Source organism: Monodon monoceros, unplaced genomic scaffold (genome assembly GCF_005190385.1).
Source record: "Monodon monoceros isolate NGI ecotype Baffin Bay Population unplaced genomic scaffold, NGI_Narwhal_1 Super_Scaffold_21, whole genome shotgun sequence".
Classification (NCBI taxonomy): domain Eukaryota; kingdom Metazoa; phylum Chordata; class Mammalia; order Artiodactyla; family Monodontidae; genus Monodon; species Monodon monoceros.
The window spans coordinates 88,635,551-88,661,631 of record NW_021703778.1 but is presented as its reverse complement, the minus strand read 5'-3'; the positions used below and the strand labels follow the sequence as shown (position 1 = coordinate 88,661,631).

The 26,081-nt window shown below is 40.2% G+C and overlaps 1 protein-coding gene across 3 annotated transcripts in view; it reads left to right on the top strand.

Annotated features, from left to right (window-relative positions):
- Positions 1-26,081, top strand: part of TUBGCP4 (tubulin gamma complex associated protein 4) — a 50,178-nt gene that overhangs the window by 9,632 nt on the left and 14,465 nt on the right. For all 3 annotated transcript variants that reach the window (XM_029239678.1, XM_029239677.1, XM_029239679.1), the window contains exons 2-9: positions 367-495; positions 3,389-3,511; positions 3,899-3,952; positions 4,394-4,450; positions 7,238-7,317; positions 8,735-8,936; positions 11,638-11,803; positions 12,042-12,166. In XM_029239678.1, the coding sequence (XP_029095511.1) occupies positions 367-495; positions 3,389-3,511; positions 3,899-3,952; positions 4,394-4,450; positions 7,238-7,317; positions 8,735-8,936; positions 11,638-11,803; positions 12,042-12,166 (936 nt within the window). The remainder of the gene's footprint in view (positions 1-366; positions 496-3,388; positions 3,512-3,898; positions 3,953-4,393; positions 4,451-7,237; positions 7,318-8,734; positions 8,937-11,637; positions 11,804-12,041; positions 12,167-26,081) is intronic.

Here is a 26,081-nt window from a genome sequence, read left to right as displayed (position 1 = left end):
TAATAACTTAGTATGGTTTGTAATCTGTAAAAATACTGGATCACTATGTTGTACACCTGAAACCAATATAATATTTATACTAAAATTTAAAAAAAAAAGCAGGTAGTAGTGGCTGCCTCTGTGGAGGTTGACTTATTTTTCATGTATACCATTTTGTACTGTTTAAATTCTTTACCATGCATTACTGCCTATTTCAATAAATAACTAAGTTGGGACTGGGGAACAACGTCTTTGTAGTGATTTGGAAATACTTTTGTTATCTAGAACTTACCAGTCTTAAATAGCCATCTTGCAAAGGGAGACAATCGTTCTAGTGAGCAGTGAGTAGCGGGCATCAGCGTTTTTAGCATTATTCCTCTCCTGCAGGTGTCACAGGACTTCCCATTTCTCCATCCCAGTGAAACCAGTGTCCTGAATCGACTCTGCCGGCTGGGCACAGACTACATTCGTTTCACCGAGTTCATTGAACAGTACACGGGCCATGTGCAGCAGCAGGTAGGTTCCTGTTCTCAGGGAACGTACACCTCCCCAGGGCTGGAGCTATGTTAAGCTTTCAGTGAATCCATTGGTAATTCATGTGATGTAAGTGTCAAGAAGTTATGAATTTCTCATCACTGGAATTATTCAAGTGAAGGCAAAGTGACTGTACCTCAAACAAGGGGAAAATATACATGGGGACCAATTTAGGCAGATGGATGTAAGAGAAAGTATGCTTTGCCCAAGTTTTAAGAGACCTGAATTAAATCAGTTTGAGCTGGACCAGAGTTCCAGTCCCAGAGGTGAAAACACAAAGCATTATTTAAAATTCCTTTGCCACTTTGCTTCTAACTACCGTAGTTACATTGAGGCAGGCAACTAAAATCTTCAGGCTTCCTTTTTCTTATTTGTAAATAAGAGTTAAACTGGAGAAGGTTTTGGCATGTGGTAAGACTTAATAAATATTATTGATTAATATAAATTAATTGGAAGTCAGTGCTTTATAGTGTAGTGGCCAAAGATTTGTTTCCTGTCCATCACTTACTGGCCACAGACTGCTCAGCAGTAACCTGAGGCTCAGTTTCCTTACCTATAAAATGGGATAGATAGTACCTATCTAATAGGGTTGTGGGGATTAAACAAGGTAATTCATGTGAAGTACCTGGCATATAGTAGACACTCAAAATTTTTTTTAAGAGAAATTTTAAAGTTCTTTTTTACTTTTAACAGTCTGCAATTCTGTCAGTGGTAAGTAAGAAGATTGCTGCATTGTGTGACTCTGATTCAGTGATGACTATTTCCCAGTGGAAAGAATGATTCTGGTTGAAGAGAAAGGCAGAGACTTCTAGAAAGGAAAAGGAAGGATAGTTTTCTGAAACAATGCAGTCAGTACCACCTGGCCCCTGTTATATAAACTGGTTGTCAGGCCCTTGGTGGTAATCTATGGGACAAAGGAGTCAGAGAATAATGCCTTATTTTTTCATCTCTGGGACAGGGATTCTGATTCAAACAGATTTTGTTGCAGAGAAAAGAATTTAAAATCTAATCAATGCCAGGGACTTCCCTGGTGGTGCAGTGGTTAAGAATCCGCCTGCCAAGGCAGGGGACATGGGTTCGAGCCCTGGTCCAGGAAGATCCCACATGCCACAGAGCCCGTGAGCCACAACTGCTAAACCTGTGCTCTAGAGCCCGCGAGCCACAACTACTGAGCCCATGTGCCACAACTACAGAAGCCTGCGTGCCTAGAGCCCATGCTCCACAGCAAGAGAAACCACCGCAATGAGAAGCCTATACACTGCAACAAAGAGTAGCCCCTGCTCGCCGCAACTAGAGAAAGCCCGCATGCAGCAAGACCCAATGCAGCCAAAAATAAATAAATAAATTTATATTTAAAAAAACCTAATCAGTGCCAGTTTGCTATGAAGTCATAATAATGAGAACACAATGATCAAAGTTGGAACCTGTATACATATTAATATAGATGAAAAGGGCTCTTTAAGTGTTTGTATATAACACTTAAAAAAAACCAAACCTGTCCTATATTCGTGTGACTATGTGCATCTTATATGTGAATTCCTACTTTCCCAAATTCTAAAGATATTTGTAGTACCTCTTTCTTTTTTGAAAAGTAAAAGCAGTCTCATTTTTTCTTTCATTTTGTGATAAATGAAGACATTCAGTTCTCTGGAATGACACAACCAAACCAAAATCACCTGGTTGTAAGCCAATCTGGTCTATTTCACCCTATGCCCGTGCTATTCTTATTATAGCTGGGAACATTTATCTCCAGGAACTACTAGTATCCTCTGCAGCATCCTCTGGCTACGGTGTGCCTTATAACCTCTGAGCCCAAGCTTCCTACCACATTTGTTGCTGAATTCTGCTATGGTATCTACCACCACCAGAGCCTGACCATGCAAATCAGTACATAGCCAGAAAGGCTAGTCATCATGGCCTCTAGTCAACTGTTAACTGCAATTCCCCCGTGTAGAAAAAGAATGCTTTTACAAAGAAACTGCAGCTTTCTTGAAAGACAAACCATATTTGTTAATAGCCTCTTGGTGAGTGTCTTCTCACTCCCCACGTTGGCTATCAGGTTCGTGTTTTTGATGAATTGCCATCTAGGCAGGAGAAGGGTTGTTAGAAGGAGGACTGAGGTCATTTTATTTATTCAGTAAATAGTTACCATCTGTTCAAAGAACTGTGCTAGGAAATGAAATGCAAAGATGAACAAAGTATGGGCCCTTGCTTCATGAAGCTCTTGGTCTAGTGAGGGGACAGATAAACAAAAGTTCAGTTCCAGCACTAAACAGGGATGCTATGAAAGCAACAAAGGGGAGCTATTAATTCCCTAGGGAGAGTTAGAAAGGGCTTTTCAGGGAAGAGATGCTGGAGTTGGGTCCTGCAGGAAGAGTAGGTATTTGTCACAAACATGAGTTACAAGCAGACCACACTCACTCACAGGGGTGAGAGATAGAAACAAGGCACATTCAGGGAACTGCTGAGTAATTTGTAAATGAAGATGTGAAGTTGGAAGCAGTTAAAGATAATTTTAGAGAGAGAGTAAGGGCCAGAAGTTGTATACCATGTAGAGGAGTTTAGATATTATTCTGGGGCAAGGGGAAACCACCAAAGGGATTTAAGCTAGAAGTTATAAAGTTAGAATTGAGTTGTTGAAAAACCTCTAGTGACAGTATGGAGTAATACCTGGTTGTTTGTAACATCTGAGCCACTTGGAAAATGAAAACATTATCACATTTTAAAAGGTCTCTTCAGTCAGGTTTTCCTCTCATTGAAGCACTGCTTTGATAGGGAATTATTTAAACAAAAAAATGCCATTAATAAAGGATAATGTCTTCCTTGGGTTTCGGGGTCTGAGCTGAAAAGTTGACTTTTCTTTGTTTGATTTCAGGATCACCATCCATCTCAGCAGGGCCAAGGTGGGTCACATGGAATCTACCTAAGGGCCTTCTGCACGGGGCTGGATTCAGTTTTGCAGCCTTATCGCCAAGCACTGCTTGATTTGGAACAAGAGGTGAGAAGAAATACGGGAAGGAACACCTCTGGGACAGCAGATGAGGACATGTTCCTGATTTGTAATGCCCTTTGATATGGTCAGGTGGTTAAGAATGAGCTGTTTTCTGCGTGGCTGGAGGGTAAGTGTGCTCTCTGTGATTGCCCAAGCCATGATCAAAGTGGCAAGTGGATCACGGCAAAGGTTCCTGAGTGAGTTTAGAAGAGCCCTAGCTTTGGTTTTGTTATCACCTGAAAATCAACATTAATAATCTTCTATAAATGATCAATTCTCAATACCCTAAAATGAACCCTAAGCCTACTCTCACATTCGCTTCCGGTTTCCATAGAAGAAATAGATTCAAGATATTTTATATGGAGCCATAATCAGAGTGTTTTTTTGTTGCAGTTCCTGGCTGACCCCCATCTCTCCATATCACATGTCAATTACTCCTTAGATCAGGTATGATGCCCAGATAACAAAATGCTTTGGAATCTGTTGATGTCATTAGAATAATCTAACTTAAAATATTATTTTCGAGAACTTTTTTCCTTCTGGATTCAGAGCCCAGCATTTGATATTTTGTATGCTTTCCTAGATCAGAACTGTTTGAAAAGTTCCAAATTTAGTGAAAACTTACTGTGTGATGTTAATGCTCTAGATTGGCCTCAGTATTAGCAATTATGCTAGCCTCAAACATAGAAACTGCTTCTGTCTGCCATTCTCTTTCTATCTGCAGCCAACCCCTGTAGCAAATTGCCTTAGGATACTGGATCTTGGTTGTTCTGTGGTATTGCCATCTTTATGTTAAGTGGGACTATTTAGAAACACAGGCATTTCCTGAGTTAATTTTTTTTCCTTGTATTTGATTATATACCATCCTAATTATTCTCTCCTTTGCAGTTCCAACTCCTTTTCCCCTCTGTGATGGTTGTAGTAGAACAAATTAAAAGTCAAAAGGTGAGAATTTTCCTTTTTCCTTTTGCTCTGGTAAGCACCAAGGAAATACTCATAATTAATTTTCCTTTACATTCTTCTTTGAAGAGCCTAGTTTTCAGAAGTTTTTATTATTTATTTATTCATTCAGTGATACCTGCTTGAGTATCATGCTAAGTATCAGGAATGCAAAAATAAGTTAGGACCCTGCCCTTAAGCACCTCCTGGTCCAGAAGGTGGGGGAAATGATAATACATATACCCAAGAATGCTGCTGGGTAAGAGAACATGCTACAGATACTTGGAGGTGAGAGCATTTTACACTAAGGATTCAGAACTGTTGGATATGGATCTTGAAGAGAAGCAGAAAGTTAATCCTTAGAAAGAAGGTAGTAGGTTTATCGTTAGGGTACTGGCAGTTTTCTGAGAATTCTTAAATCATTGGGTGAAACCCAGATGTTTATTTTATTAGTTAAATATGCCTATTCTTATCACAAGTTTTTATCATATGCATTGAAAAGTTAGGGTCTCCAGTGTCCAGAGAATGTCTTTTCTGGGTAGAATTAATAATTCTGAGATGCTTTGAGATTTTACATTAGAAGAAGTAACTGCTGGTTCATAATTGGATCAAAAAGGACAGATGGATTAAATATGTTTAGTTCATTCATGTTCTTAAGCTGTTATATTTGTGCCTTAGCTTATTAAGAGTGTTCATTTGAATATAACTAGTTAACTAGTCAGTTTGCCAGGTTGCTACTTCATTTTTTTGCTGTATAAGAAACTCACCCTCTGCTGCATTCATTCTGTGCTAGCAGAGCCAGCAGGGGAGGTGCTGTTTGACCCTGCAAAGCTGATGGCCCTCATCAAATAACATCGAGCTTTTATTGTGCACTTGTTGCATACCAGGCACTCTGCTAAATGCTTTACATACATTATCACAGTCAATCCTCTAAAAAATCAAATAGGTTAAGGAATGTGCTTAGGGTCACACAGATGGTAGTAAATGGTACAACTAGGATGTAAACCCAGGGCTGTCTGACTCCAAAGACTATGCTCTTAACCACTCTCCTAAACCATCTCCCAAAATTGGAGGGGAACTTCTAGGTAAGTGGGGTTAGTGTAAGGGTCCATACATGCCGGCACATCTCAGTTGACTTTGAGCTTCCGTTGGCCAAAGAAAGGAGAGTGGAAAATGAGTAGAGGGATTGCAGATGGGTGAACTTTCCTTCCTGCCGAGGAGGTTGTAGGAAGCTGAGTGCTAAGGCTCTAAAAAATGAGGTTGTAGGTGAGAATGGGGGAGTGCGAACAGGCACAGGGGATCCTTTTAGAGTGATGGAAATGTTATAAAACTGGATTACGGTGATGGTTGCACAATGCTGTAAATTTACTAAAAGTTGTTGAAAGTACCCTTAAAATAGGTGAATTTATTGTATATAACTTATACCTCAATAAAGCAGTTAAAAAAAAAAAAGCAGAGGCAAAAGGACATTGAAAGAGGAAGCAGATTTTTAGAAAAGTGTATATACCTTGTAAGTAGTCTGGATTAGGCCTTAATCTGAAGAGCTTTCTTTACCTCTTTTCTTGGAATTTCAACTCTAAATGATTCTGGTTTTTCCTTAGTGCAGTAGTTCTCAAACTTCATTGTGCATTAGAATCACCTGGAGCAGATTGTTAAAACCAGATCGCTGGGCCCTACCCCAGAGATTCTGATTCAGTAGGTCTGGAGTGAGGCCCAAGAATTTGCATTTCTTACAAGTTTCCAGGTGATGCAGATGCTGCTGGGGGATGGGGTGGGATGGGGAGGGGCAGGGAGGTGGAGGGTCCATACTTCAACAACAACTATTGTGATGTTGTGATTTACAATAAAAAATATAGATTTGGTCTTTGTCCCGTTTCTGGCACAGAGCTTCTAAAACTCAGAATTTCCTAAGTAATAAGAGCAATAAAGGTGACTTGATAGTCATAACAAACCCCTTTCTACTACACCTGAGTTTGTTAATGAGGTGATTTTGGGAAAGCACTTAAGTATGGGGCTGGTTGCCAGGGTAAACACCCACGTGATTGGAGGGTTGGAACTTTCAGTCCCACCATTCCCACCTGACCTCTGGGGAGAGAGGAGGGCAGAGAGCTAGAAATTGAGTTCAATCACCAATGGCCAGTGATTTAATTAATCCTGCCTGTGTAATGAAGGCTCCATAAAAACCAAAAAGGACGGGGTTTGGAGAGCTTCCAGATTGGTGAGCCAGAGTGCCTCTATGTGCCACCATGCCGGACAGAAGCTCCTTTGTTCGGGACCTCGCCCTGTGTATCCTTTTCATCTGGGTGTTGACTCATATCCTTTAGTATCCTTCATAATAAATAGGTAATCTAGTGAATAAGTGGGTTTCCTGAGTTCTGTGAGCTGCTCTAGCAAATTAGTGGAATCCAGGGAGGGGGAACCTCTGATCTATTAATCAGCCAGTTGGAAGCACAGGGAACAACCTGAACTTGTGATTGGCGTCGGAAATGGAGGGCAGTCTTGTGGGACTGAGCCCTTAACCTGTGGAATCTGATGCTATCTCTGGGTGGATAGTATCAGAATTGAGTTGGATTGTAGGACACCCAAGCTGGTGTCAGAGGATTGCTTGGTAGTGTGGGGAAACCCCCCACACATTGGCATTGGAGTCAGAATCAGAACTATACAAAAATCTTATGAGAAAGTTTATCCCCATTCTCTGCAGATTGTGCCCTCTGGATTGAATATAGAATATGAGATTGTGCTACATGAACTATTAAAATGGAATTCAGCTTGACAAGGCTGTATTTTCCACAGATTCATGGTTGTCAAATCCTGGAAACAGTGTACAAACACAGCTGTGGAGGTTTGCCTCCTGTTCGCAGTGCACTAGAAAAGTAAGTCACGGCTTCATTGGGGTTGGGAGGCGGAGTGGGTGGTCAGGTGACTTGATTTTGCACAAGTTTTATTTTCAGGTCATCTCAGGTTTCCTTCTGGGGAAAGTTATGACCAGGATGGAAAAGCCCCATGAGCAAAGGAGCCCATGTAATCCTTACGGTGGCTCAGAAATTGCAAAAAGGGGGTTTTAATAAAGTGTTGAGTATCAAAGCAAGGCTCTAGATGACCTTGAGGCAGTCCTTTTTCATTTTTGGATCTCATTATCCTTGGAGAATTTCCACTACATGTGCTGGATTATGCTGAGCTATGTCTAAACATGTGTATTTTGAGTAGCTTTATAATCTTATAATGCCACTCTTAAAAATTTTATCCTAACAAAATTATTCAAAAGAAGAAAATAACCATATGCACAATCATTATTCACTGCAATGTTGTCTACTATATTAAGAAATTTTTAAAAAAATTAGAAAATTACCAGCAGCAGAAGAAAGCTGATTAAAGATATATTCACTTGATAGACTATAATGCAATTAAAATTACAAATACTATAACAACATGTAAAAATATTTTTATAATACTATCTAAAAAAAAGGATACAAAATTTTATGATTACAACTGTATTAAATGTGGAGTATGATCAAAGACTGCCTGTAGAATGTTCCACAATCTGGATTTTTCTGATTATTTCCTCATGATTAGATTCAGGTTGAACATTTTTGGCAAGAATACTACATAGGTCATATTATTTCCTGTTACAGCATATCAGAAAGCACAAAAAGTAAGTTTGTCCTATTACTGGTGTTAAGTTTCATCACTTGGTTTAGGTGTTTTCCACCAGATCTCTCTGTTTTAGAGGGACGTTTTCCCCTTTGTCATTAATATGTTACCTGAGATGTGATCCCTTGAGACCATGTGAATATATCCCATTCTCCAGCAACCTTTCTGCATTTTGTTTCAGTCTCTGGATTTTGTTGGATAATACTTTTTCAGGTATATCAGCTTCTCACATACTGAATCTACTTTCCTTATGTGATTCCAACAAAAATAAAAACTAATTTAATACTGTGTTAGCCAAAAAGAGACTCCTGTAAGTCCATTTAATTTTAAAAGGAATCATCCATTTTGAAACTTACTTTACTCAAAAAGAGGGAAAAAAATGTGCTTCTTCTAAAAGACTATCAGAACATTTACTGAACATTTCAGACTTTAGTACACTGGCTACAAGTTTGGAAATTTAACCACTTAGTTCATCCGCAGACATTTAAGTTAAAATAGCACAATTATTTTTAGCTTAATTGGTCATTTCCCTTCTGCTGACCAAACCCTCAGGCCTCTGTTTATCCTGTAGCAGTTTAAAGCATGGGTTTAGTGTCCTCTTAGTGGACTTCTAAGGCTCTTGCTTTCCTTTCCACTCAGAATCCTGGCCGTGTGTCACGGGGTCATGTATAAGCAGCTCTCAGCCTGGATGCTACATGGACTCCTCTTGGACCAGCACGAAGAGTTCTTTATCAAACAGGGTCCATCTTCTGGTAATGTCAGTGCCCAGCCAGAAGAGGATGAGGAGGATCTGGGCATTGGGGGACTGACAGGAAAACAACTGAGAGAACTCCAGGACTTGGTGAGAGCCCAACCAGAAGCCTAGCCTGCTCCTGCCAGGAGTCGGAAAAGTCTACAGCTAGATGACCTTTTGGTGACTTGCCCCTGCCCCCAGCCCCCAGCTCATCATAGCCTGGGTACCTTCCATAAATTCTTTAGATGTAAACACTTGGCTTTATCTTAGCTTAATACTCAATGCCTAACAATGTGAGACTATAAAATAGAAAATATATTTGTGAGATTCCTTTTGTTTCCCCTCTTCCTGGTATACACATTTAAGAGAATAAGTCTTGTCTCTTCAGGTAGTCTTGTAGGTACCCAGAGCTTTTACATGCAGTTTAGAGTTTTGATTAGACTCCCCAAAGTCCTGTATTGTTCTTATCCATTCATCCATTCATTTATCCTGTTACAACATTTTATTGAATGCCTGTTACATGCCAGGTACTGTTCCACATGCCACAACTGCATAAACAAATAAAATGTAGTAATCCCTGTCTTTAAAGAGCTTATAGTTTAGTGGAAGATATATTACAGTGTACTAAGTGCTCTGGAAAGAGTAAGTATGGGTATCCTGGGAACATGGTCTTAGAGTAACTAGAGAAGGCTTTTCAGTGGAATGTATGTCTAAATTGCAAAGAGTTTGGGAGGAGGACTTCCCTCACGGTCCAGTGGTTAAAACTCCAAGCTTCCAATGCAGGGGGTGTGGGTTTGATCCCTGGTCGGGGAACTAAGATCCCACATGCTGCACGGTCAAAAAGAAAAAAAAAAAATTCCAAGCATAGGAAAGGACTGTGTAAAGTATACAGAGGCCATGAAGGACATGGCTCATTTGGGGAACCATTAGTAATTCAATTGAGAGAGTCAGGTAAATAAAGGCTGAGATGTAGAGTGTAAGGGACAGTGGGGGGGCGGGTGTGGGAAGTGGCAGTCAATGAAGCTTTTGAGATGAGCAGAGGTAAGATCATGAAAGCCCTTGTAAACAATGGGAAGGAATTTAGACTTGAGCCTGAAGAGAGCTGGGAACCGTGAAGAATTTTAGGCAAGAGGTTAACCTACCTCTGTATGTTAGATCAGACTTTATGATAGATCACTCTAGAAACTGTGTGGGGAATCGTTTTTTTAAAAATTAAGATTAGCAGCAAGTAGTTCAGTTAGGAGAATGTTGGGGACATTAGCTGAAAAATAATGGTGGCCTACACCAAGGGTGGGAACAGTAAATATGGTGAAGAATAAAGAGGATTGAGAGATATTAAGGAGCTGGAACAGGTAGGTCGTGGTGATTGATTGGCTATGGGTCCAGAGGGAAGAATCAAGGATGATACCCAAGTCTCTGCCTTTAGTAGTGGGCGAGTGGTGATGATAAGGAACATGGATTGCTGGTGTCAGGGGAAAGAAGATGGGTCTAACTTTGGACACATTGAGTTTGAGGTACTTGTAGGAAATGACCAGTGGGCTGAGCCTAGAGCTCATGGGAGTAATCTAGTTTAAAGTCTTAGGAGTCATCGGCATACAGAAGTTTTTAATTTGGGGTTCACGAGTGGCGTCAGAGGGTCTGTGAAGTGTACGGTTATATATTTTTCTGGAAGGTCCGTAGCTTTTATAATTGCAGAGTCCTGTGATGCAGAAAGATTAAAAATATCTCTTATGATGATCAGTTCAGCCTTAGAAGAAGATGTGATTGTCTAGGAAGAGTGTTGAGAGCCAGAGGAGAAGAGGGTCTAGGATAGTGCCCCGAGGCACACCAGCACCCAAGCCCAAAACTAAAAGGGTGAATAGCAGAGATCAAAGTCAGGAGTATGGAGCCTAAAGTTCCAGTTGGAGCTGGATAAGGGTCAACTCAAAAGCAAGTCAGGGAACAGAAGGGGCCTGAGTGATTGGGTGGTGAGTGGGCTAGATCAGTGGTTCTCAAACTGGAGAGTGCCTCAGAATCACCTGGAGAGCTAGTTAAAACACGGACTGCTGGGCCTACCCCCCAGGTTTTCTGTAAATCTGGGGAGGGGCTTGAAAATTTGCATTTCTAACAAGCTCCCAAGTGAGGCCAATGGTGCTGGTCCAGGAGCCAGGCTTTGAGAACCACTTGGCTAAATGAGTCAGGCTTGTGTAAAGAGCTGGGCACAGCAGGCATATGCACAAGATAATAAATCGTAGACATGTAGATCTGGAAAAAGACAAAGATCAATTATTCCATGGTACAAGTAAGGAGACTGGGTTCCAGACCTACTGCACAAGTTTTTATTGTTTGTTTCTTTGTTTGTTTGTTTTTTGCGGTACGCGGGCCTCTCACTGCTGTGGCCTCTCCTGTTGCGGAGCACAGGCTCCAGACGCGCAGGCTCAGCGGCCATGGCTCACGGGCCCAGGCACTCCGCGGCATGTGGGATCTTCCCAGACTGGAGCATGAACCCGTGTCCCCTGCATCGGCGGGCGGACTCTCAACCACTGTGCCACCAGGGAAGCCCCTGCACAAGTTTTTACAATGTAGCCAAGGCAGAGGGCTAAAATCCTAATGTTAATAAAACCACTGCTATTTCCACCATGCTATCTTGCTGCCTAAAAATGGAATACATTTCTCTAGCACCAGTAATGTAACAATTATGCAACTTCATATTTAAAGTCCCTGCTTCTAGAAAATGTAAATCACGGGTTGGGAGACTTGCCGGATGTTTCCTTGCTTTCCCTTTCTCACTTCCTACGTCATCTCTGATACGGATTATTTCTTTGACCAGCGCCTGATAGAAGAAGAGAACATGCTGGCACCATCTCTAAAGCAGTTTTCTCTGCGAGTGGAGATTCTGCCGTCCTACATTCCAGTGAGGGTTGCTGAAAAAATCCTGTTTGTTGGAGAATCTGTCCAGATGTTCGAGAATCAAAATGTAAACCTGACTAGGAAAGGTAGGAATCTCCTTGCCCAACTGTACCCCATCCTCAAAGGCTGATTTGATGCTGTGTGGCCCCAAAGTCCGCCTGGGCAGGGTGGGTGGTTACTGACCTTTATGTGCTGAGATTTCAGCACAGCTGTGAGTGACATGCTTACCTGCGAAGCAGGTGAAATAGCTGTGGCACTGGGATGAGAAACCCTTGCCTGTGCAGGTTCCCTGTCTTCCTTTGACAGTGCCTTCCTGTTTTGCAGGATCCATTTTGAAAAACCAGGAGGACACTTTTGCTGCGGAGCTGCATCGTCTCAAGCAGCAACCCCTCTTCAGCTTGGTGGACTTTGAGCAGGTGGTGGATCGTATACGTAGTACTGTGGCTGAGGTTTGTCTTTCTTAGTATATTTTCTTCGGAAGAAAATACATTAGTTAGTTCCCCCAAAATTGAGTACTTGACTTTTGTTTCTTCTTAATGTGATTAGAACTTAGCTTGGAGGGAATTGAGAGAGTTGAAGGGCAGGAAGTAGAAAATAAAAGCATTCTCTCTGTTTTTAATAATAGAACTGCCTTAGCCTTTTCCCATCTGACAGGAGTTTGATTGTTAGCTAGTTAGTTAATTAGTTGAATAAAGGGAGGTCTTGGTTTCATTTCAGACTGTCAGCATTTTAGTCGGTCTGTATAGTTGGCAATGACTTCAGGAAATCAACTGATTCTGACTAAATTTAGTGCCTTACTTATATTTTAGAATGGCTTTATTACATATCCCTTAATTTATGGATATGATAATTTTAGGAAGGCAGAACAAGTAATATTTTTCCATTCTTATAAATGAAAATAATTCTCAGAAAGCTAACTTCTCTGATGTCACATAGTGAGTAACAAAGGTGAGCTCAGAAACAAGTCTTTGACTCCTAGTTCAGTGTTTTTAAGTGAATTGTGCTTCATCCACCAACTTAAATTGTGACTAGTAATTTTTCAAATGGGCATATGTTCTGTGGCGTATAATAAGATTTGATGCACAGGTGTGTGATAATGTGAAATGAGATCTTTTGTTAGTTGTGTTAACTTATTAGTGGTTTTCAACTCTGGCTATGCATAGAATGACGTGGGGAAATCTGAAAACATGCACTTGCACCAAATCCTTACCTCCAGAGTTTCTGACTCATAGGTCAGGAGGGAGTCAGTACTGGTAGGTACTTGTATTTACACCAGCCAATCAACAAACCTCTGCAGGTGATTTTGAAGCACAGGGGCACTAGGGTCAGTGTCTAAAATTGCTAAGATTAGTGTCAGATATACTCATGTTGGAAGCACAGTAATCTATCATGAATATGATTTCCTTTTCTGGTCACTATCTCAAAAATTCCAAGGCACTGGAGACAGAGCTGTGATGTAGACATAGAATATTAGATCTTGAGGTGACCTTGAAGTATCACTTGATTTGATTCCTTATTGGGAAAGTAAATATCTGAACTACCCAGAATACATATTTCTGTCCATTCAGACTTTCAAGACACTGCCTCTCCATCTATAGCCAAGGCAGCTGTTGTCTAGGGGACTGGTGCCTTTACTCCCTTTCATCTTACTGACTTGATTTCTCTTCTGTTATCATTTTTGTGGTAACTCTTTAGGAAATATAGTTAATGGAGGAAAGTAAAATTTTATTAAATGAATAACATAGAATTTCAAAACTGTTTCCTTGGGAAATTTTGAAACACATATGTTGCTCAAAATTATATTTCCAGTTTGTAAAAATGATAGACAAAGAATTGAAGCTCAGACTCTTGGAAGCTAATACTTTGACAGCTATAATTGTAACAATAATAACAGCTTAAAGTAATAAAAAGAGAGTGTAGCAGGGAGGAAAAGGGAACAGTGTCTTGCAAATACATATCATACTCACCCCCTTTTGGATCTCTTTCTCTCCTTTTTCATTTTTTAAAAAGGTATACATACCATATGAATCTTTATATAAGGTTTAAAAACAAGCAGCGCTAATCTGGTGTTAGATGTCAGGATAGCATTTGCCTTTGGTAGGTGGAAAGGACATGGGTGGGCCTTTCAGGATGCTGGTTATACAGGTGTGTTCATTTTGTGAGAATTCTTCAAGCTGTAAGCTTACAGTTGGTGCACTTTTCTGTATGTATTTTAGTACTTCGACAAAAATATTTTAAAAATTAATTGCTAGATACATAATAGGGTTTTTTTTGTTAATTTTATCTCTAGTTGGTTACTACTTATATAGAAAAATTGTGGTATTAATTTTTGTAGGTTAATCTTATACCTGGCAACTTATTGAAGTCTTTTTTTTTTTTTTTAGTTTTAATGGTTTGTCTGTTAATTCTATTGATTTTCCTCACTAATGATCATATCATTTGCAATTATTGAAAGTTTTACAATTTTCCTTCCAATTTTTCAACTTTTGCTTCTTTTTTTTCTTACAGCCTTAACTAGGATCTCTAGTACGGCATTCAACAGCTGGGTTGATAGTTGATATAAGCTATGTTAAACAATAGAGGTGATAATGGGCATCCTTGATTTGTTGGCTCTTAAAGATAATGCATCTAAAGTTTCTCTATTACTTTAGTGTTTGCTGTAGGCTTTGGCACATGAGTTTATCAAGTTTAAAAAAATTACCTTCTCTTCCTAGTTTGCTGTGAGTTTTTATAATAAATAGATGTTGAATTTTATCACTGCTTATTCTATATCAGTTAAGGTGCAGTTTTTTTGTTTTGTTTTTTTTGCGGTACGCAGGCCTCTCACTGTTGTGGCCTCTCCCATTGCGGAGCACAGGCTCCGGACGCGCAGGCTCAGCAGCCATGGCTCACGGGCCTAGCTGCTCCACGGCATGTGGGATCTTCCCGGACCGGGGCATGAACCCACGTCCCCTGCATCGGCAGGCGGACTCTCAACCACTGCGCCACCAGGGAAGCCCTACGGTGCAGTTTTTTGCTCTGAGTTCTTTTTCTCCTTCAGTCTATTCATAAGGTAAATTCCTGTTTAGATTTTCAGATGTTGAATCTTCCTGAGATAAACCATACTTGAGCGTGATGTTTTATTTTTTAATGTACTGTTGGATTTAGTTAGCCAAAACAGTGTTTGGAATTTTTGTATCTACATTTACTAGTGAAATAGACTATACTTTTCTCTTCCTGTATTGTTCTTATGTGGTTGTGGAATAAAGATTATATAAGCCTTATAAAATGAGCTTGGTGTCTATCACTGTTTTCCTGTTTTTTAGAACAGTTAATGTAAGACAAGAATTTTTACTGAAAGTTTGATTGAACTAACCTGAAAAATTATGTATGTTAGGTTTTTTTAGGAGAGGAAATCTTCACTGATTCAATATATTTAAAACCTATTAATCTATTTAAGACATTTATTTCTTCTTGTAGCACTTTTGGTATTTTCTACTTTTCAAGGAACTTACCCATTTCATCTAAATTTATTTGGGACTTCCCTGGTGGTCCAGTGGTTAAAACACCATGCTTCCACTGCAGGGGGCACGGGTTCAATTCCTGGTCAGAGAACTAAGATCCCACATGCCGTGCACCGTGGCCAAAAAATTAAAAAAAAAAAAATGACAGCCACTGTAACAGGTGTGAGGTGATATCTCATTGTGGTTTTGATTTGCATTTCCCTGATAGTTGGTGATGTTGAGCATCTTTTCATGTTCCTGTTGGCCATTTGGATGTCTTCTTTGGAAAAAAGCCTATTTAGTAACTCTGCCCATTTTTCAACAGGATTGTTTGGGGGTTTTGGTTGTTGTTACTGAGTTGAATAAGTTCTTTCTGTGTTTTGGATTTTAACCCCTTATCAAATATATGATTTGCATATATTTTCTCCCATTCTGTAGGTTACCTTTTCATTTTGTTGATTGTTTCTTTTGCTGTGCAGAAGCTTTTAAGTTTGATATAGTCCCAATTTGTGTTTTCTTTTTCTTTTGTTGTTTGTGTTTTTGGTGTCACATCCAAAAAAAATCATTGCCAAGACCACTGTTTTCTATTTTTTAATATTTATTTATTTATTTGGCTGCACCAGGTCTTAGTTGCAGCATGCAGGATCTTTTTTTAGTTGCAGCACGCGGGCTCTTAGTTGGAGCATGCCAGATCTAGTTCCCCGACCAGGTATTGAACCTGGGCCCCCTGCATTGGGAGTGTGGAGTCTTAACCACTGGACCACCAGGGAAGTCCCGCCAAGACCAATGTTGAAGAACTTCTTCCTTACATTTTCTTCTAGGAGTTCTTCTGCTATCAGGTCTTATGTTTACATCTTTGATCTATTTCAAGTTAATTTTTGTGCATGGTGTGACACAGGGGTCCAATTTCATTTTTCTGTATGTGCTTATCCAGTTTTCCCAGCACCATTTGTTGAAAAGAGACTATCCTTTGCACTTGGGTGTTCTTGGCTCCCTTGTCAGATATTAATTGACTGTATAAGCGGGGCTTTGATTCTAAGTTTTCTGTTCCATTGCTCTATGTCTTTTCCTGCCAGTTCCATACTGTTTTATTTTTTTATATTGGAGTATATTTGATTTACAGTATTGTGTCAGTTTCAGATATACAGCAGAGTGATTTAGTTATACATACATCTGTTCTTTTTCAGATTCTTCTCCCATGTAGGTTATTACAGAGTACTGAGTAAAGTTCCCTGTGCTATCCAGTAGGTCCTTGTTGATTATCTATTTTATATATAGTATTGTGTATATGTTAATCTCAACCTCCTAATTTATCCCTACCCCCCACCTTTCCCGTTCGGTAACCATAGGTTTGTTTTCTAAGTCTGTGAGTCTATTTTTGTTTTATAAGTAAGTTCTTTTGTATCATTTTTTTTAGATGCCACATATAATTGATATCATATGATATTTGTCTTTTCTCTGTCTGACTTACTTCACTTAGTATGATAATCTCTAGGTCCATCCATGTTGCTGCAAATGGCATTATTTCATTCTCTTTTTATGGCTGAGTAATATTGCATTGTATATATGGACCACATCTTCTTTCATCATTCATCTGTAGATGGACATTTATGTTGCTTCCACGTCTTGGCTATTGTAAATAACGTTGCTATGAACATTGGGGTGCATGTATCTTTTCAAAGTATGGCTTTCTTCGTATGTATGCCCAGGAGTGGGCTTGCTGGATCATATGGAAGCTCTATTTTCAGTTTTGTAAGGAACCTCCATACTGTTCTCCATAGTGGCTGTACCAATTTACATTCCCACCAACAGTGTAGGAGGGTTCCCTTTTCTCCACATCCTCTCTAGCATTTATTGTTTGTAAATTTTTTTTCAGTACGCGGGCATCTCACTGTTGTGGCCTCTCCCGTTGCGGAGCACAGGCTCCGGACACGCAGGCCCAGCGGCCATGGCTCATGGGCCCAGCTGCTCCGCGGCATGTGGGATCCTCCCAGACCGGGGCACGAACCCATGACCCCTGCATCGGCAGGTGGACTCCCAACCACTGCGCCACCAGGGAAGCCCCTGTTTGTAGATTTTTTGATGATGGCCATTCTGACTGGTGTGAGGTGATACCTCACTGTAGTTTTGATTTGTATTTCTCTAGTAATTAGCAGTGTTGAGCATCTTTTCATGTGCTTTTTGGCCATCTGTATGTCTTCGCTGGAGAAATGTCTATTTAAATCTTCTGCCCATTTTTTGATTGGGTTGTTTGTTTTTCTGATATTGAGCTGCATGAGCTGCTTGTATATTTTGGAGATTAATCCCTTGTCGGTAGCTTCATTTGCGAATATTTTCTCCTGTTCTGTGGGTTGTCTTTTCATTTTGTTTATGGTTTCCTTTGCTGTGCAAAAGCTTTTAAGTTTCATTAGCTACCTTTTTTTTTTTAATTACTCTAGAAGGGGGTGTCCAAAAAGATATTGCTGTGATTTATGTCAAAGAGTGTTCTGCCTATGTTTTCCTCTAAGAGTTTTATAGTATCTGGTCTTACATTTAGGTCTTTAATGCATTTTGAGTTTATTTTTGTGTATGGTGTTAGAGAATGTTCTAATTTCATTCTTTTTTTTTTTTCTCCTGGCTGGATTGGGTCTTTGTTGCTGCGTGCAAGCTTTCTCTAGTTGCGGTGAGTGGGGGCTACTCTTCGTTGCGGTGTGCAGGCTTCTCATTGTGGTGGCTTCTCTTGTTGCGGAGCACAGGCTCTAGGCATGCGGGCTTCAGTAGTTGTGGCATGTGGGCTCAGTAGTTGTGGCTTGTGGGCTTAATTGCTCCGCAGCATGTGGGATATTCCTGGACCAGGGCTCGAACCTGTGTTCCCTGCATTGACAGGAGGATACTTAACCACTGCGCCACCATGGAAGCCCTAACTTCATTCTTTTACATGTAGTTGTCCAGTTTTCCCAGCACCACTTATTGAAGACACTGTCTTTTCTCCATTGTATATTCTTGCCTCCTTTGTCGTAGATTAGTTGACCATAGGTGTGTGGATTTATCTCTGGGCTTTCTATCCTGTTCCATTGATCTATAAGTCTGCTTTGTGCCAGTACCATACTGTTTTAATTAATGTAGCTTTATAGTATAGTCTGAAGTCGGGGAGCCTGGTTCCTCCAGCTCCATTTTTCTTTCTCAGGATTACTTTGGCTATTGGGGTCTTTTTGTGTCTCCATTCATTGATGAGCTCTAGTAGTTTTCTGGTGGCATCTTTAGGATTTTCTATGTATAGTATCATGTCATCTGCAAACAGTGACAGTTTTACTTCTTCTTTTCCAGTTTGGATTCCTTTTATTTCTTTTTCTTCTCTGGTTGCCGTGCCTAGGACTTCTGAAAACTATGTTAAGTAAAAGTGGCGAGAGTAGACATCCTTGTCTTTTTCCTGTTCTTAGAAGACATGCTTTCAGCTTTTCACTGTTGAGTATGGTAGCTGTAGGTTTGTCATATATGGCCTTTACTATGTTGAGGTAGGTTCCCTCTGTGCCCACTTTCTAGAGAGTTTTTATCATAAATGGGTGTTGGATTTTGTCAAAAACTTTTTCTGCTTCTGCTGACATGATCATATGGTTTTTATTCTTCAGTTTGTTGATGTGGTTTATCACACTGATCGATTTGCAGATATTGAAAAAATCCTTGCATCCCTGGGATAAATCCCACTTGATCATGGTGTCTGATCCTTTTAATGTATTGTTGGGTTTGGTTTGCTAGTATTTTTTTTTTTTTTTTTTTTTTTGGCTGCGTTGGGTCTTTGTTGCTGTGCACGGGCTTTTTCTACTTGCACTGAGTGGGGGCTACTCTTCATTGCGGTGTGCAGGCTTCTCATTGTGGTGGCTTCTCATTGTGGAGCACGGGCTCTAGGCATGCAGGCTTCAGTAGTTGTGGCACGTGGACTCAGTAGTTTTGGCTCACGGGCTGTAGAGCGCAAGCTCAGTAGTTGTGGCACATGGGCTTAGTTGCTCCATGGCATGTGGGATCTTCCTGGACCAGGGCTCGAACCTGTGTCCCCATTGGCAGGCGGATTCTTAACCACTGCGCCACCAGGGAAGTCCTGGTTTGCTAGTATTTTGTTGAGGATTTTTGCATCTATGTTCATCAGTGATATTGGCCTGTAACTTTCTTTTTTTGTGGTATCTTTGGTTTTGGTATCTTTGTCTCTTTTGGTATCAGGGTGATGGTGGCCTCGTAGAATGAGCTTGGGAGTGTTCCTCTGCAAGTTTTTGAATTAGTTTGAGAAGGATAGGTGTTAGCTCTTCTCTAAATGTTTGATAGAATTTGCCTGTGAAGCCATCTGGTCCTGGACTTTCGTTTGTTGGAAGTTTTAAAATCATTGTTTCAATTTCAGTACTTGTGATTGGTCTGTTCATATTTTCTATTTCCTGGTTCAGTCTTGGAAGCTTGTACCTTTCTAAGAATTTATTCCATTTCTTCTAGGTTGTCCATTTTATTGGCATATTGTTGCTTGCTGTAGTCTCTTATGATCCTTTGTATTTCTGTGATGTCTGTTGTAACTTCTCCTTTTTCATTTCTAATTTTATTGATTTTAGCCCTATCCCTTTTTTTTTTGTTTAAAGATTTTTTTTTTGATGTGGACCATTTTTAAAGTCTTTATTGAATTTGTTACAATATTACTTCTGTTTTATGTTTTGGTTTTTTCACCACGAGGCATGTGGGACTTAGCTCCCCAACCAGTGATTGAGCCCGCACACCTTGCATTGGGAGGTGAAGTGTTAATCATTGGACTGCTAGGGAAGTCCCTCCCTTTTTTTCTTGATGAATCTGGCTAAAGGTTTATCAATTTTGTTTATCTTTTCAAAGAACCAGCTTTTAGTTGCAATGTTTTCTTCGTCTCTGCTTCAATTATTTCTTCTCTGATCTTTATGATTTTTTCTGCTAACTTTGTGTTTTGTTTGTTCTTCTTTCTCTAGTTGTTTGAGATTTTTCTTGTTTCCTCAGGTAAGACCATATTGCTGTAAACTTCCCTCTTAGAACTGCTTTTGCAGTGTCCCTTAGATTTTGAATCATCATGTTTTCATTTTCATTTGTCTCTAGGAATTTTTCAATTTCCTCTTTGATTTCTTCAGTGATCCATTGGTTGTTTAATAGTATATTGTTTAGCCTCCACATGTTTGTGTTTTTGTTTTTTTCTTGTAGTTGATTTCTGATCTCATAGTGCTGTGGTCAGAAAAGATGCTTGATATGATTTCAATTTTCTTAAATTTATCAAGGGTTGCTTTGTGGCTTAGCATGTGATCTATCCTGGAGAATGTTCTGTGTGCACTTGAGAAGAATGTGTATTCTGCTGCTTTCAGATTGAATGCTCTATAAATATCAATTAAATCCATCTGGTCTAATGTGTCATTTAAAGCTTCTGTTTCCTTATTAATTGTCTGTCTGGATGATCTGCCCATTGATGTAAGTGGGGTGTTAAGTCCCCCACTATTATTGTGTTACTATTGATTTCTCCTTTTATGACTGTTAGCATTTGCCTTATATATTGAAGTGCTCCTATGTTGGGTGCATATATAATTGTTACATCTTCTTCTTGGATTGATACCTTGATCATTATGTAGTGTACTTCTTTGTCTCTTTATAACAGTCTTTATTTTAAAGTCTATTTTGTCTGATATGAGTATTGCTACTCCAGCTTTCTTTTGATTTTCATTTGCATGGAATATCTTTTTCCATCACCTCACTTTCAGTCTGTGTATCCCTAGATCTGAAGTGGGTCTCTTGTAGACAGCATGGATATGGGTCTTGTTTTTGTATCCATTCAGGGAGCCTGTGTCTTTTGGTTGGAGCATTTAATCCATTTACATTTAAGGTAGTTATTGATTTGTATGTCCTTATTGCCATTTTGTTAATTGTTTGGGGATTTTTTTTTTTTTTTTTGCGATACGCGGGCCTCTCACTGTTGTGGCCTCTCCTGTTGTGGAGCACAGGCTCCGGACGCACAGGCTCAGCGGCCATGGCTCACGGGCCCAGCCGCTCCGCGGCATGTGGGATCTTCCCGGACCAGGGCACGAACCTGTGTCCCCTGCATCGGCAGGTGGACTCTCAACCACTGCACCACCAGGGAAGCCCTGGGGATTGTTTTTGAAGGTCTTTCTTCTTCCCTTCTTCTTTTGTTCCCTTCTCTTGTGATTTGATGACTATCTTTAGTGTTGTGTTTGCATTCCTTTTTCCTTTTTGTGTGTATATCTATTGTAGATTTTTGGTTTGCGGTTACCATGAGGTTTGATATAGCAGTCTATTATATATCCAAGATTGTTTTAAGTTGCTGGTCTCTTAATTTCAAATGCATTTCCAGTATCCTGCATTTGTACTCCACTCTTCTCACGATTGCTGGTGTTTTTTTAAATAAATTTATTTATTTTGGGCTGCATTGGGTCTTCATTGCTGTGCAGGGGCTTTCTCTAGTTGTGGTGAGTGGGGGCTACTCTTTGTTGTCGTGCGTGGGCTTCTCATTGTGGTCGCTTCTCTTGTTGCGGAGCACGGGCTCTAGGCATGTGGGCTTCAGTAGTTGTGGCACACAGGCTCAGTAGTTGTGGCTCGCGGGCTCTAGAGTGCAGGCTCAGTAGTTGTGGTGCACAGGCTTAGTTGCTCCGCGGCATGTGGGATCTTCCTGGGCCAGGGCTCCAACCCATGTCCCCTGCATTGGCAGGCGGATTCTTAACCACTGCGCCACCAGGGAAGCCCTGCGATTGCTGGTTTTGATATCATATTTGTGTATGGATGATTTCTACCTTTACTGTATGTTTGCCTTTACTGGTGAGCTTTACCATTTGTAATTTTCTTGTTGTGCGCTTTTCTTTTCCACCTAGAGAAGTTCATCTAGCATTTGTTGTAAAGTTGGTTGATGGTGCAAAATTCTCTTAGCTTTTGCTTGTCTGTAAAGCTTTTTATTTCTCTGTTGAAACTGAATGAGAGCCTTGCTGGGTAGAGTAATCTTGGTTGTAGGTTTTTCCCTTTCATCACTTTAAATATATCATACCACTCTCTTCTGGCCTGCAGAATTTCTGCTGAAAAATAAGCTGTAACCTTACGGGGATTCCCTTGTATGTTATTTGTTGCTTTTCCCTTGTTGATTTTAATATTTTCTGTCTTTAATTTTTGTCATTTTTATTAATATGTGTCTTGGTATGTTCCTCCTTGGGTTTATGCTGTAAGGGACTCTCTGCGCTTCCTGGACTTGGGTGACTGTTTCCTTTCCCATGTTCAGGAAGTTTTCAGCTATTATCTCTTCAAATAGTTTCTGAGGCCCTACTCTCTCTCGTCTTCTGGGACCCCTATAATGCAAATGATGGTGCATTTAATGTCCCAGAGGTCTCTTAAACTATCCTCATTTGTTTTCATTCTTTTCTTTTTATTCAGTTCTGTGGCAGTGATTTCCACCATTTTGTCTTCCAGCTCACTTATCCGTTCTTCTGCCTTATTTATTCTGCTATTGACTCCTTCTAGTGTATTTTTCATTTCAGTTATTGTTCATCTTTGTTTGTTCTTTAAATTTTCTAGCCCTTTGTTAAACATTTCTTGTATCTTCTCGGTCTGTGCCTCCCTTCTTTGTCCAAGATCATGGATCATCTTTACTATCATTACTCCTAATTCTTTTTCAGGTAAATTGCCTATCTCCACTTCACATAGTTGTTCTTCTGGGGTTTTATCTTGTTCCTTCGTCTGGAACATATTCCTCTGCTGCCTCATTATATCTAACTTTCTGTGTTTGCAGCCCCACAGGCTGCAGGATTATAGTTCCTCTTGCCTCTGGTGTCTGCCCCCTGGTGGATGAGGCTGGTCTAAGAGGCTTGTGTAGGCTTCCTGGTGCAAGGGACTTGTGCCTGTCCACTGGTGGGTGGAGCTGGGTCTTGTCCCTCTGGTGGGCAGGGCTGGATCAAGGGGTGGGTTTAGAGGTGGCCGTGGACTCAGGAAGACTTTACGGCAGCCTGTCTGCTGATGGGTGGGGCTGTATTCCTGCCCTGTTGGTTGTTTGGCCTGAGGCATGCCTGCACTGTAGCTTTCAGGCTGTTGGGTGGGGTGAGGTCTTGGAATCAAAATGGTGGCCTCCAGGACAGCTCCCGCCAGTGCGTAGCCAGTACCTCTGCCACCAGTGTCCTTGTCCCCACAGTGAGCCACAGCTGCCCTCTGCCTCCCCAGGAGACCCTCAAAGACCAGCAGGTAGGTCTGGCCCAGGCTCCTATGAAGTCACTGCTTTTTCCCTAGGTCCTGGTACACATGAGACCTTGTGTGCACCCACCAGGAGTGGCGTTTGTTTCTCCCAGTCCTGTGGAGTTCCTGTGATCAAGCCTTCAAAGCCAAATGCTCTGGAGGCTCCTCCTCTGATGCCAGGCCCTCAGACTGTGGAGCCTGATGTGGGGCTTAGAACTCTCACTCCTGTGGGAGAACTTCTGCAATATAATTGTTTTCCAGTTTGTGGGTCACCCACCCAGTGGGTATGGGATTTGATTGTATCACAGATGCACCCCTCCTACCATCTCATCGTGGCTTCCTCTTTGTCTTTGGAAGTAGAATATCTTTTTGGTAGGTTCCAGTACTTTTCTGTTGATGGTTGTTCAGCGGTTAGTTGTGATTTTGGTGTTTTCGTGAGAGGAGGTGAGCTCAGGCCCTTCTACTCTGCCATCTTGTCCCAAAGTCCCATACTCTTTTAATTACTTTAGCTTTGTAGTATAGTTGAAGTCAGGAAGTGTGATACCACAGGCTTTGTTATTCTTTCTCAGGATTGCTTTGGCTGTTTGGAGTCTTTTGTGGTCCCACACAAATTTTAGTATTTTTTTCTATTTTTGTGAAGAATGCCTTTGGAATTTTGATAAGAATTTTTACAGGGTTTGTGTTGAATCTATAGATAGCTTTGAATAGTATACACTTTTTAGCAATCTAATTCTTCTGATCCATGAAAATGGAATGTCTTTCCATTTGTGCTGTCTTCGATTTCTTTCAACAAAGACTTGTTTTGTTGTACAGATTTTTCACTTCCTTGGTTAAATTTATTCCTAGGTATTCTTTTACTGAGCATCATTGAGACTAATCCATGTCGCATATATTGATAGTTTAGTCTTTTTTACTGATGAGTAGTATCCCATTGTTCATACCAATGTGTTTTCCCATCATCTGTTCATAGACATTTGGATAATTCCCCCATTGTAGTTTTAATTTCCATTCCGCTAATGACTAATGATGTTGAAATATTTTTCATACACTTGTTTGCCATCCATATATCTTCTTTGGTGAAGTGTCCAAAACTTTTGTCCATTTTTTCTTGTTTTTGTTTTATTTTCTTACTGTTGAGTTTTGAGAGTTTATGTATTCTGAATGTAAGTCCTTTATCAGATATGTGACTTACAAATATTTTCTTCCTGTCTATGACGTGTCTTTTCATTCTCTTAACAGTGTCTTTCAAAGAGTAGAAGTTGTTAATTTTGATTAAGTCCAGTTTTGTCAATTTCTTTTTTGTGTGTGGCTTATGCTTTTGGTGTTGTGTCTGAGAAACCTTTGTGTAACCCAAAGTCACAAAAATTTTCTCCTCTGTTTTCTTTTAGAAAACTTATATGTTTTAGTTTTACATTTAGGGTTATGATCACTTTGAGTTAATTTTTGTATGTGGTGCAAGGTATAGATCGTTTTAATTTTTTGCATATGGATATTCAGTTGATCCAGCGTCTTGGTTCTTTTTTATGATTTATTTTTGTATATTTATATTGCTATTACACTTACCTCTTTAAGCATATTTGTAAAGAGTATTTAAAATTTTTGGTCTGTGTCAAAGGTCAGATTTCCCCAGGAAACAGATTTTGTGACTGAGATTTGGCAAGAAGTGAGGGAAGCAGGATTGAGTAGAGAGGGGAAATAAACTGTGATGTGGTTGCAGCAGAAGACTTGGCCATCTTATGCAGAGCTCTGAAGCTAGAATGGCCCTTCAGAGATGTCCCAAATTGAGGTTAGAGGGCTAGGCCATTATACCTCTGCATCTATCAGAAATTGGTTCCTCAGGAGGGAACGATGGGCAAGGTAGCTCCCTTTAGCCAAAAGCGCCAGTAACAGGCAGTACTCTGAACAGCTGGGGTATGGGAAACCTCAGTCTTACAGGGGATATCTCACTATACTAGCCACTCAGTCAGTTCTAAAACTTCTGCTTCAGATGGTATGTGTTACCTAGTCTGTTGTATTTCTTTTACTCTTCCCATGTCTAATTATTTTGACCTGTGTGCTTATATTCCTCTGGGGATGTCAGCTATTTTGTCTAGTATTGTGTATTAGAGAAGGGCCAAAGGCCAGTTCCTAATCTGTATCAGTTCCAGTGAGAGAAGGCAAAGGGGATGAGCACCAGGGTGGAGATTCCAGGAATCCTGAATCAACATTGATCACTTCACGACATTGATCACTTCACGGGGCAAATCCTAGTCAGGATCCTTTGATGCTGGTAATGGCTATGTAGTTGATTTTTTGTATCTCAGTCACCAAGCTTGCCGAATTCTCTTACTAGTTCTAATAATCTATGTGTCAGTTCTCTTGGACTTTCTGTGCAGGTAGTGGGTGATATTATCTGTCAATAATAAGTTTTGTTTCTTCCTTTTTTTTTTTTTTTTTCTATATTGGCAAGTCTTTAGTACAATGTTGGATGACTTTAAAGGAATTTCTTCTAATGTTTCACCATCAAATAGGTTCTTTGCTGTGGGGTTCTGGTATATACCCTTTATCAGAATAAAGAAATTTCCTTCTATTCCTTGTTTGCTTTCTTTCTAAAATCATGAACAGATGTTGGGTTTTATCAGATGCTTTTTCTGCATCCATTGAGGTGATCATGTTTTTTCTTTTTTAATCTTTAATGTAGTGAATTATATTC